The sequence below is a fragment of the Trichechus manatus genome, unplaced genomic scaffold, assembly GCF_000243295.1.
Source record: "Trichechus manatus latirostris isolate Lorelei unplaced genomic scaffold, TriManLat1.0 scaffold00097, whole genome shotgun sequence".
NCBI classification, from domain to species: domain Eukaryota; kingdom Metazoa; phylum Chordata; class Mammalia; order Sirenia; family Trichechidae; genus Trichechus; species Trichechus manatus.
Window position 1 is genome coordinate 9555352 of NW_004444033.1, and position 12375 is coordinate 9567726.

Consider the following 12375-nt stretch of genomic DNA (forward strand, 5'->3'; position numbering starts at 1 on the left):
AATTAGAAACTATTTGTTCTGTAAACCTTCATCTAAGGTACAATAAAAAAAATTTAAAAAACAAAGTCTTCCATACAGAAGTGACAGCATGTGCAAAGGTCCTGAGGAAGAGCTGAAAGATTAAAAGGCTGAGAGACCACTGCATGGAGAATGAGCTTTAATGAAGGTGTTTGTTTTTTAAAATGAATGGTTTTATTGGTGTTTAACTCTATTACCAGTATATGTTCACAAGTATATCTTCACTATCCCTGTTGTTGTTGTTGTTAGGTGCCATCCAGTTGGTTCCAACTCATAGCGAACCTATAGGACAGAGTAGAACTGCCCCATAGGGTTTTCAAGGAGAGGCTGGTGGATTCGAACTACCAACCTTTTCGTTAGCAGCTGAGCTCTTAACCACTGTGCCACCAGGCTCCCGAATATCCTGAGCTCCTTATGAAATGTGTCCTCTTATGAGGTTTAAAAACCAAACCTGTTGCCATCGAGTTGATTCTAATTCATAGTGACCCTATAGGATAGAGTAGAACTGCCCCATAGGATTTATTAGGCTGTAATCTTTATGGAAGCAGACTACCACATCTTTCTCCTGTAGAGTGCGGCTGGTGGGTTCCAACCACTGACCTCTTGGTTAGTATTGTATCCGAGCTCTTAACCACTGCACCACCAGGGCTCCTTATGTGGTTTAAACAGTTCTCTCAATATCTTGGCTAATCCTCTTTCCCTGTAAAAATTTTTTGTCAAATACAAGTATAGTCATGCATCGCTTAAAACGTCCACGATACATTCTGTGAAATAAGACCTTCTGTGATTTGGACCTTGTGCAAACACCTATTATATACAGTCAGTCCTGAGTTCTGTTCCTAAGTCTGTCTTTAAGTCAAATTTATGTGTAAGTTGGAACAGTTAGGTACAGTTTGTAATTAACGTCAGTCAAATGTTTGTCTTAGTATATAGTATATAGTGTACCTTTCTATGGATAAAAAAAATTAAAGGAACACTTCCAGATACACTAAAACATCTTTAACATAATAATACAGTAATAATAATAATGTTTTAGGTACATTACAAAGTAGTGCCCATTTGTTATTACGAACCATTGTATTACCTCAGATTTTTAATATTATAGGCTTTACAGGGTTGGTTTGTCACTACGGGTTATATGTAAGTCGGATGTTCATAACCCGGGGACTGCCTGAATAACCTTATGGGACCACGGACAGACGTACATGCAGTCAGACATTGCGGGAATGGACGTTACGTGGTGCGTGACTGTAGTAGTACAGACTAATATAAAGGGGGTAGCCAGCCTGAGTTTAATCATCATCAATCTCAAATGATTGTTTCATATTCGAAGGACCATAGTCTTATGCTTCTGTCTGCCTCAACTTTTTTCCACCCAGTTGACCTGGGGGAGAAGGTGTCCCTTAATCAAGACGTGATCCTGGTTTTTCTTTTTGTTTTGTTTTGTTTCGTTTTGTTTTACTTCTTCTTTAGTGCAGACTTTAGTTGATGGTTTCAGCTTTTCCTCTACCAGACCTCCTGCTATGAAGGATCTGTTTAGTTTGATTTTCCCCTCTCCTTGGGTCCGCCGGTGGAGATAGCTATAAGACAGTCCGTAAACAAGTAGTAAAAGGGAATAAGAAAGAGAGAGGTCCTAGATGTTTTATCAATGAATAACCAAGTCCTGATGCTCAAGAGTTGGTTTTTATTCACATGATTAGATGTCGACTAAAATATAGGACAAATTGAAGATATTTTCTTTGGTTGAGTTGGTCATAGCACAAGGCTGATGAAGCCAAGACCGTGGCTTCAGACTTTCCATAGTCGGGTGAAGATTTTTTTAATGCCATGGCTGCTGATGGTGCCACTCACCCTGGCTGGCTGTCCTGATGACAGATGGCACTGGCCAAGCACAAAGCAGGACCGGGAGAGAAATTGTGCACGATTCTGGGTCTGCTCATCACCACTGTTGGAAAGTATCTCGAATGCACACCTTTCTTCCTTGCATCCATTCTTTCCTCCTTCAGGCTCATTCTCCATGCAGTGGTCTCTCAGTCTTTCAGTCTTTCAACTCTTGCCTGCCTCAGGACCTTTGCATGTGCTGTTACCGCTGCATGAAAGGCTTTTCCCTCCTCCTTTTCATCTGATGCGTCTAAGCCTTCTGTCAGAGCTGGGCTTAAAAATCACTTCCTCAGAGTAACCTTTGCTTTCCCAAACTGTCACTCCCCTACCATTTGTTCTGGTTGGCACACTTCAGAGTGCTACATTTCTCTTTCACGGCACTTATCACAATGGTAAATACATACTTGTGTGACTAGTTACTATCTTATTGGTTTTTATTCACAAGATTAGATTTCTCTCCTATTGAAATGTAAGGTCACTACAGCTTATAGAGAAAGACTGTCCTGAGCACCACTGTATCCCCAGAGCCTAGCCAAGTGCACACAGTAGGCACTTAAGAAATATCTGTTGAAGAAATGAAATGGAATGTCATCTTACCAACAAATACCAGTTGCTGTCAAGTCCATTCCAACTCATGGCAACCCCACGTGTGTCAGAGTAGAGCTTGGCTCCATAGGCTATTCAATGGCTGATTTTTCCAAAGTAGATTGCCAGGCTTGTCTTCTTTAGGAGCATCTGGGTGGACTCAAACCTCCAGCCTTTGGTTAGCAGCCAAGCACATTAACCGTTTGCACCACGCAGGGACTCTGTATCAACAAATAGTGTCCCAGTAAAAAGCGTACTTCATTTTTGAAAGATCCTCTGATCTAGATCACACAGTTTATTCTGAGGTGTCTATGTTGCTATGAGTCGGAATCGACTCAATGGAAACGGGAATCACGGGTGATGTCATCAAAGCGTAGTTTCACAAACAGAAGTGATGGCTCTCATTTTGGGTGAAGGTGTTTACACGACACATTTTTTAAACGATAACGTTGGGGAAGATACGTTGACTATCGTTCTACAAGAAGAAACTCGTCAGCACCAGTCCTAAAGATAATTCACACATTTCAGGGAACAAAATCTGCAAAACCTACGAAGCCAGCCGCCTCGGACCTTCCCGTCCCTGCTGAGGGCGTGCGCAATATCAAGAGCATGTGGGAGAAGGGGAACGTGTTTGCAGCCCCCACCGCGTCAGGCACACCAAATAAGGTCAGCGGAGGATTCTTATCTTTTCAGTTTGAGGGGGTGGATTTTTTCTTTCATTTTGCTTTAGGAATCACACTAGTTAATAACAATAATCAAAACAGTTGCCTTCAAGGTGACCCCTACTCATGGCGACCCTCTGTGTGTCAGAGTAGAACTATGCTCCATAGGATTTTCAATAACTGACTTCAAAAACAGTTCTCCAGACCTTTCTTCCAAGATGCCTCAGGATGGACTTGAACCTCCAGTCTTTCGGTTAGCAGCCAAGCGTGTTAACCATCTGTACCACCCAGGGGCTAATTAATAATAAAAGCAATGGAAAAGGTGCAATTCTTACTTCCTTTGCAATGACTGCAAAGACAGTCTCAGAGAGAATGTGTTTATTAGGCAAGATTCTGTCCTATACTCTGGCCACGGGACTTTAAATAAAGCCCCTGAACTTAATTGTCCACCTTTGGGGTTGGGATGGATGGGGTGCAGGGGACAGTAAACCAGCTCACATGTTCCTTAAATATCAAGTTTAAGGTTATTTTACTAAAAATCATATATATGATGGTACGAAGCTGTACAAAGTCATACTTAATGGTATTTTGAAGCTCCTTTGAAGATTCCTTTCCAGGTCAAATTTACTTTTTTCTTTAATATTTCTGATGATTGGCTCTTTGCAGGAAACAGCTGGCTTGAAGGTGGGGGTTTCCAGCCGCATCAATGAATGGCTAACCAAAACCCCAGAAGGGAGCAAGTCGCCCGCTCCCAAACCTTCTGTAAGTAGCTTCGGGTTTTTCTGAATTTCTTTGATGGCTCAGCTTCCAGCAGCAAAAGAAAACAGGCCTGTTTGTCTGGGAAGGACTGCAATGCTCCCGTTCTTTGCTATCGTGCTTAATGACAAACAAGGAGTGTTCAGACTTAACAGTCTGGAGCAGCTGCTACAATTAACCAGAAATTGTAATAAAATGGAACCAATTAATCACTTGTCCACTCTAACAGAGAGAGATGCTCAGCCAGAATCAAATTTACACTCTTTACTCTGACCTATTTGTTTAGCGCCCACTCTATGGATTGTGGAGAGAAATTTGAAAGTGAAAACGTCCGATTATTTTAACCGCTTCTCTGCCAAGAGCGCCCATAAACTTTTTCCCAGAAGAATGTGTATGCGGGCTATTTTGAACACATATTTTCTAATTGGCCTAATTTCTCTAACTCGACACAAAAATACAGTTATCCAGTAGTTGTTAAAATAATTGCTGTAATTTTATTGTCAACACCTCCGAAGGAGAACCATATTAAAAAATAAAACATTAAAAAAAGGAGGAAAGAAAGAACAACAGTAAAACTGGAAGGTAGGAAACTGATTAGGAATGTTATTTTGGGAATCGAAAATTTTTTTATTTATTAAATGTGGCTGTCTCAATATAGACATAGTCTTTTAACCTTGTTATTGCATATATATGCGAACTGGCTTGCGTTTATCATTTTAATCAAAAGTCTCATGAGCACTTACTGGCCCGACAGGGACTGGAGAAACCCTGAGAATACAGCCCCCTGACACCCTTATAGCTCAGTACTGAAGTCACTCCTGAGGTTCACCCTTCAGCCAAAGATTAGACAGGCCCATAAAACAAAACGAGACTAAAGGGGCACACCAGCCCATGGGCAAGGACTAGAAGGCCAGAGGGGACAGGAGAGCTGGTAATAGGGAACCCACGGTCAAGAAGGGAGAATGTTGACTGTAGTGGGGTTGGCAACCAATGTTACAAAACAATATGTGTATTAATGGTTTAATGAGAAACTACTTTGCTCTGTAAACCTTCATCTAAAATATCATTTAAATAAAAGAGAGAGAGAGAGAGAAAAGAAACAAAAAATAAGTCGCCTGAGCTCCCAGGTGTGCGGTGGCAAGCGTGCTCTGTCAAGCTGGCTTTTCCAGCCCTTCAGGTGGCCAGGGGAGCTCAGACTCAACTATCATAAGCGCTCTGCACCAGAGGAAGAACAAAAGCTTTCCAACTCCTTGGCCTCTCTGCCACTGAGCATTTGATTGCGTTCACTGGCTCCCTATGTAGTCTCCAAAGTCACTAAATTTTATTTTATTAAAATAAATTTATTTAATTTTAATTTTTTTTTAATCTTTTAATTTTATTTTATTGTACTTTAAGTGAAAGTTTACAATTCAAGTTAGTCTCTCACACAAAAATTTATACATACGTCATTATGTGACCCTAGTTGCTCTCCCCATACTGTGACAGCACACTCCTCCTTTCCACCCCTGATTTCCCATGTCCATTCAACCAGCTCCTGCCCCTCTCTGCCTTCTCATCTCATCTCCGGACAGGAGCTGCTCATTTAGTCTCATGTATCTACTTGAGCTAAGAACCACACTCTTCATGAGTATCATTTTATGTCCCGTAGTCCAGTCTAATCTTTGACTGAAGAGTTGGCCTCGGGAACGGTTTTAGTTCTGGGTTGATAGAGAGTCTGGGGGCCATGCTCTCTGGGGTTCCTCCAGTCTCAGTCAGACCATTAAGTCTGGTCTTTTTACTAGAATTTGAGTTCTGCACCCTGCTTTTCTCCTGCTCCATCAGGGACTCTCTGTTGTGTTCCCTGTCAGGGCGGCCATTAGTGGTAGCCGGGCACCATCTAGTTCTTCTGGTCTCAGGCTCTTGCAGTCCCCAGTTTATTTGGCCCTTTCTGTCTCTTGGGCTAATGCTTTCCTTATTAATTTTATTTTTATTAAAAAGAAAAAAATGGAAATATTTGCATATTATTCCGGGATGCAACTCCTTGTACCCTTTTCATTAATATTCAGCCTGAAATTCTTTGCATAAGGGCTCACAGAAGGGATAAACTAATATAAGCCCCACTTAAAATTAGAAAATCTTTATTTATTGAGAAAAAAATCTGTTTTCCTCTCCCAGTAGATATAGAAAAACCAGTAAAACCAGTTGCTGTCCAGTTGACTCCAACTCATGTGTGTCAGAGTAGAACTGTGCTCCATAGGGTTTTCAATGGCTGGTTTTTTGAAAGTAGATCACCAGGCCTTTCTTCCAAGGTGCCTCTGGGTGGACTTGAACTTCCAACCTTTTGGTTAGCAGCCAACTGTGTTAACTTTTGCATCACCCAGGGACTCCTGATTTTGGACCACAGCCCCTCATTTATATTCCTGGAGTACAGGAGTGGAGGAGAAAGCTTGGGTTTGTGTTTGCAGCTGTGTGATATAAGGGCAGTAAGGCAAAATCTGAGGGAAGTTCTTTCACCAAAATGGTCCTCACCCAGTGAAACTCAAGGAGAAAAAGAAAAATTCATGAGGTTAAAGTGTTGAGTTCTAAAACTCACTGAAGAGAAAAGCCAACCTCTACCAACAGTTATATAATACTTTTCATATATGCTAAGAATTAAAAGTGCTCAAAATAGTCAAATCAATATTATTTTCCAGGCCTGAAAATGAACCTATATAAAATCAAACGCTGATGTATACCTGATTCCTTATTAGAACATCTACTGCTATTTGTGGGTAAAATTTACAGGATTGCAGTGTAACTTTGTAACTGGAATTCAGTTCTGAGTATGTCTGTTTTAGCTCGTTTGTCTGATCTTTGTATCTACACTACATGTTGTATAGCAATTAAAAAGCTAATTTGTCTTTCTTTTTGTTTAAAACAAAAACCACCAACAGTGTCTTTCTCAGCTGACTTCTCTTCTTCACTCTTTGGTCTCTGGTTGATTGGAAACTTGCTTCTCCTGCCTTCATTTCTCCCTCTTCTTCCGGAGTGGGTCTTTCTCTAAAATGTAGTCTGGTCAGGTAATTTCATTTCTATTTCCCCTTTAATTTAAAATGCCAGTTTACAACTTGGATGTGAATATTTTCTTAAAATAGATCCTTTAAACTATGTTAGTGACCGCGAAAGATTCATAGGCAGAATTGAAGGGAAAGGTAGAAGAACATTCACGGACAGACAATTGTTTGTCTTATAGGAATCAGATAAATAAAGTGAGTGCCTCTTTGCAGAGCCTTCATCAACGTGTTCCTAATTATAGTTTCCAAGATTTTAAAACAGTCTTCTAGACAATTTGGCAGCTTCCAGCTACACTGGCAAATGTGATGGAATTCTTCAACAACAATCTAATTTGTTGCTTTATGATTCCAAGTTAAATAGGTGTAGCTCTCCAGTAGAGTATCAGAAATTTATGCCACAATGAAAATGCAGAAACTCAGTAAGCTTACAGCAAGTCTAACATGCTTCCTGGGTACCACTTAACCAGTGCCTCTTCAGTGTTGAAATCTCAGTACTACCCATCATAAGCGTGTCCATCTAAACTGGTGTCTGTGTACACATGGAATTGCTGTTAGCTTTGCCTGCTTAATGAGAAACGGGTTGCCAAAATAAGCATTACTATTTCAGTAAAACACATTTATTTTCTACAAACTACCTTTTGCCAAGTGTTAATAGAAGCCAATGCTAGAAGAAAAGTAAATGGAAACAGAAATTTGGATCCTTATCCAAGTCAAATTAATATGAGGTTGTATATAAATACTTACAGCTATATAACTGCTAGCGATCGCATTTTAGTGCTTTCTTCCCAAGATTTCCACATGTTCTCCCATATGTCATCAACTGCCAATTGCTCTTATGTGTACAATTTGTGATGAATGTTTACTTGGGGAGCTAAGTTCCACTGATACACCTCTGAATTACCCACGTGCCCCTCAGGAGCCACAAAATGATTTTAGCCTGGGGAGTGTACAGTTAGAAAAATGTCTTAGTTTGGATTGTCCAGAGGCAGACACAGAGACAATGATTTGGGTGTGAGTAGTTTACTTGGGAAGGTGAAGAAATACCCAGGGGTTGAGAGAAGTGGGAGGAAACAGAAGGCAGTTGATAAAGGAGGCGCCACCAAGCTAGTTGCCACATGGGCTATTAGGACTTACCCACCAGTGAAGCTCTAGAAGACACCATGGAACATGGAACCCGCGCCTCAGAGGTGTCCTATCTGAGTGAGCCTGAGAACAATTTTTGTACCAGCTCTCATCAGTCAGCGCTTGAAGACAGCTCCTAGGCACATGAACCCTCTGAACTCCCAGCCTGTCTTGCAGGCAAAATGGGCATATAGCCAAAGGAAGCACTCGGACAAAGACACACAGTGTTGACAGTCGAAAGGAGGCTGGTGTGCACTGAAGTGCTTGGGGCTAGGGACATTCATAGGCAGGACCCCAAAGAAAGGAAATCCACAAGGGGTGAAATGCTTATCAAACCCACAGATTAATTATTTTAAAATAACAAATGCTTTACTTCCAAGAGTATAACCAACCAACCTGTTGCCGTCAAGTGGATTCTGACTCATAGGGACCCTATAGGACAGAGTAGAGTATGGAAAGTTAAAAATAGGCTATATCATTTTAAATATGCTTATATTCCAATTTTACTGGTCAATAAACAGTAAGTTCTTGGTGAAGGACGAGGACCCAAATGCAGTAGTTCCTAGGCCATTCTCATATCATGAGGGAGGTCAATATGTAGATATATATATACACTGACCTGCCATATATGTATTAAAAAAATTTTAAAAGCTAATGGTTCTTTCAATTCCATCCATTTCGTATGCCTGGAGGAAAGGGTATTAAACAATAAATTAACTCAAACAAATAAACAATAGATTTGGTGATTTCTTGAGACTTGGTCAGAAAGTATAAATGCTCACCTATCTGCTTTCTGCTTCCGCTTCCCTAGGACTTGAGGCCAGGAGATGTATCCGGCAAGAGGAACCTCTGGGAAAAGCAGTCTGTGGATAAGGTCACCTCTCCCACTAAGGTAAGCCGCTGGGAGGCCTAGATTTCATAAATTCAGTTTCCTGATGCGTCCTGCAGATCAAATGAAAATTACCACTGACGCACAGATCCTGCCTGTGTAACCCACCACCAGTTTCTAGAAGACCTAAGGTAGTACAGAAAAGGCAAAGTTCAGGGAGCTTTTGGCATCATGGCTCTCTTAGCCAGACAGCACAGATAATCTCAAGCCCAAGGAGTGGGTCCCCATGAGACAACCTAGAAACACCATCGTGGTAGGAGTGTGGGCAGAGGAAAGCCCTATCGGACAGCCATGTCAACATGAGACAGCGGTGTCTACTTGGGTCAGAGACGTCTACTTGGGATGGCCATATCTACATAGGACAGTTATGTCTACATGGGACAGTGGTGTCTACATGGAACAGAGGTACCTACACGGGACAACCATGTCTACATGAGACAGCGGTGTCTACTTGGGTCAGAGACGTCTACTTGGGATGGCCATATCTACATAGGACAGTTATGTCTACATGGGACAGTGGTGTCTACATGGAACAGAGGTACCTACACGGGACAACCATGTCTACATGAGACAGCGGTGCCTGCATGGGTCAGAGACGTCTACTTGGGATGGCCATATCTATTATGTCTACATGGGACAGCAGTGTCTACTTGGGTCAGAGACGTCTACTTGGGACGGCCATATCTACATAGGACAGTTATGTCTACATGGGACAGTGGTATCTACATGGGACAGCCATGTCTACACGGGACGACCGTATCTATGTATCCTTACAAAGTCCAGGTTGGGAGCTACAGTCGTTGGACAATCACCTAGGGTAAAACTCTGTCTCCATGAATAGTTCCAAAGCTACTTCCTGAAACTTCTAAGGGATTACATCACCAGCAGCCTAGGACTTAAGGATACTATGGCAACATTATTAAATTAATATTCAAAAGTAATTCAAAACTTGCTACCCTAGGAAAACTAATGACAAGAATGCATGGATTTGTCTTTTACTCTTGTCTTCTGCTCAAAGGGTATGCTCACCCTTCAGAAAGGGGGCTCTGGGCATACCTAAATGAGGCTCAGACTCCAAAAAGAGCTGGCTGTTGTACAAGGGCCTAGTTCACCTCCTAACTGTAGCCCTTCTCCAAGTAGTAGGCCCTCTTCTATAATAGAAGGAAAATACAATAGAGGACTCAGAGGCCAACAATAAGTAAGACTAGAACTGTCTGCGTCTGGGCGATTTGGAACTCTGGAGAAAGGAGCACTATGTAAGCAAACTCAGGACTAAGGAACACATCAAGGGCAACTGGAGAATGACAATACCTCACTGAAGTGAGAGAATTTCTTCCCCTTTCCTGCCTTCTACAGGCTCTTAAGTCTGGTGCCTCGATCTTCTCTAGTAGTAATTTATTGCTCTTACATTCCAATAAAATCCACTAGCCCAGCCTCTCCACTTAAGTGACTTAAATAGATTCCAAGGTGCCCTGGTGGTGTGGTGGTTAAGCACTTGGCTGCTAACCAAAAGTTGGTAGTTCATACCCACCCAGTGGCTCCTCAAAGACCTGGCATTCTGCTCCCATAAAGATTACAGCCTAGGAAACCCTGTGGGGCCATTCTACTGTGTCATATAGGGTCACTGTGAGTCGAAATCCACTTGATGGCACCCAACAACAATAGTGATAACAACCAGGCCCAGAGCTGAGTTTATGGGATGGTGGATTAAGTAACACCTTTGCTCCAAAATATTAAAGTCACTACTTGTCATGCAATCATTCCTTTGACGTGAGGCACAGCACATTTGATACGAATACCAGTTGCCATGGAGTTGATTCTGACTCATGGCAACCCCGTGCATGTCAGAGTAGAACTGTGCTTTATAGGATTTCCAATGGCTGATTTTTTGGAAGTAGATTGCCAGGTCTTTCTTCTGAGGCACCTCTGGGTGGACTCGAACCTCCAACTTTTGGTTAGCAGCCAAGAGCATTCACTGTGTGCACCACCCAGGGACTCCACAACACTTTAATATTTGTTAATACCTCAGCAAAAATATTTAGCAGCTGACAAAAAAAAATGGCATAAGAATAGGATCACAAGCAGATACATCTCGGGGGTAGGGGTATGAGGAAAGAAGGGAGAAAAGAGAAATTGCTAGGTAAAAATGGGAGAGAACCAAAGAGAAATGCATCCTTATTCACCATCATGCCTTGACTTGGCCTTGGATAAGCTACTCAGGCATTTGTGCCTTCTGGAATGCACACCATAGGTTCCTGGCCCTACAGTGGAGTTTAAAAACCCTCCTTGACTCTGAATGCCATGAGTAGGGCTGAAAATCAAGATAGGAAAGAAAATATGAAGGAGAAAACAAGGAAGAGGTGGTGAAAACGTCAACAAAAGAAAGGGTAGCATAAAAGAAGAGAAATGCACTTAGAATACCAACCGTAATTCTCCCCTTCGTAAATATTTATTTCTGCCCTTTTCTAATGCTTTTTCTTTTCTTCTGATACAGAATACCTGGGGAAAAGACTATGGCCTGCTGATTCAAAGCTATCTTCTCTTAACAGGTTTGAGACCATTCAAGAAAGAACCCAAGATGGCGCTCAAGATGCTGGACCAGCGCAGTTGAGGAGGGCTAATCTGCTCTGTTTTATATTTATGTTGATTTACTAAGTTGGGTTCATTCTCTTTTGTCGTATTTTTCATTATCCCAGTAAACCCATGTATATTATCACTATATTTAATAATCACAGTCTAGAGATGTCCATGGTAAAAGTACTGCCTTTGCACAGGAGCCTGTTTCTGAAGAAAACCATGCTGTGAAATCGAGACTTTTCTACTGATCATCCGAACGCTGTGTCCCAACAGTGACACCAACCACATCGGAAGTCAACAGACGAAGATTCAAGCTGAAAATTGCTGGAGCAATGCGCGCAGTATCTACAGAAAAAGGAACCATAGTGTTTTGCTTTGTCTTTAAATACAGAAGTCATGTTGTTTCTGCACTTTAGAAAGAAGCATGGAAGAAATTATCTTAGTAGGCAATTGAAACACTTTCTGAAAGTAGCTCATTTCAGACTTGACATACTGCAATAATGATTGTCTTAAAAAAAAAAAAAAGATGTACTGTTAAGGTATTACTTTTTCATGCTGATTAATATCTAAATTGGATTATTATGTTAGCTGACGGTGGTACTGAATTCTTTAGGTGGGTTGCTTTGTGGATTACTTTGGTAGTGATAGTCATCTGAACCACATTTTAGATATCCTGATTATGTGTGTATGTGCATACACATATCAAACACACTAATGGTAGAATGCTTTTTTATGTGCTAGACTATTATATGTAGTAGTACGTCCTTGTAACTAGCCAATATCACAGCTTTTGAAAAGTTAAAAATCACAATATTAATATTTCATCTTGGGCAATAGAAACATGGCAGAATAG

At 41.4% G+C, this 12375-nt stretch overlaps 1 protein-coding gene across 1 annotated transcript in view; it reads left to right on the forward strand.

The window, feature by feature from the left end:
• The window catches only part of CALD1 (caldesmon 1), a 163490-nt gene extending 151457 nt beyond the window's left edge, over positions 1-12033 (forward strand). The window contains exons 12-15 of the mRNA XM_023737132.1: positions 3013-3150; positions 3813-3908; positions 8868-8948; positions 11495-12033. Coding sequence (XP_023592900.1) covers positions 3013-3150; positions 3813-3908; positions 8868-8948; positions 11495-11500 — 321 coding nt within the window. The 3' untranslated portion in view covers positions 11501-12033. The remainder of the gene's footprint in view (positions 1-3012; positions 3151-3812; positions 3909-8867; positions 8949-11494) is intronic.
• Positions 12034-12375: the final 342 nt, after the last annotated feature.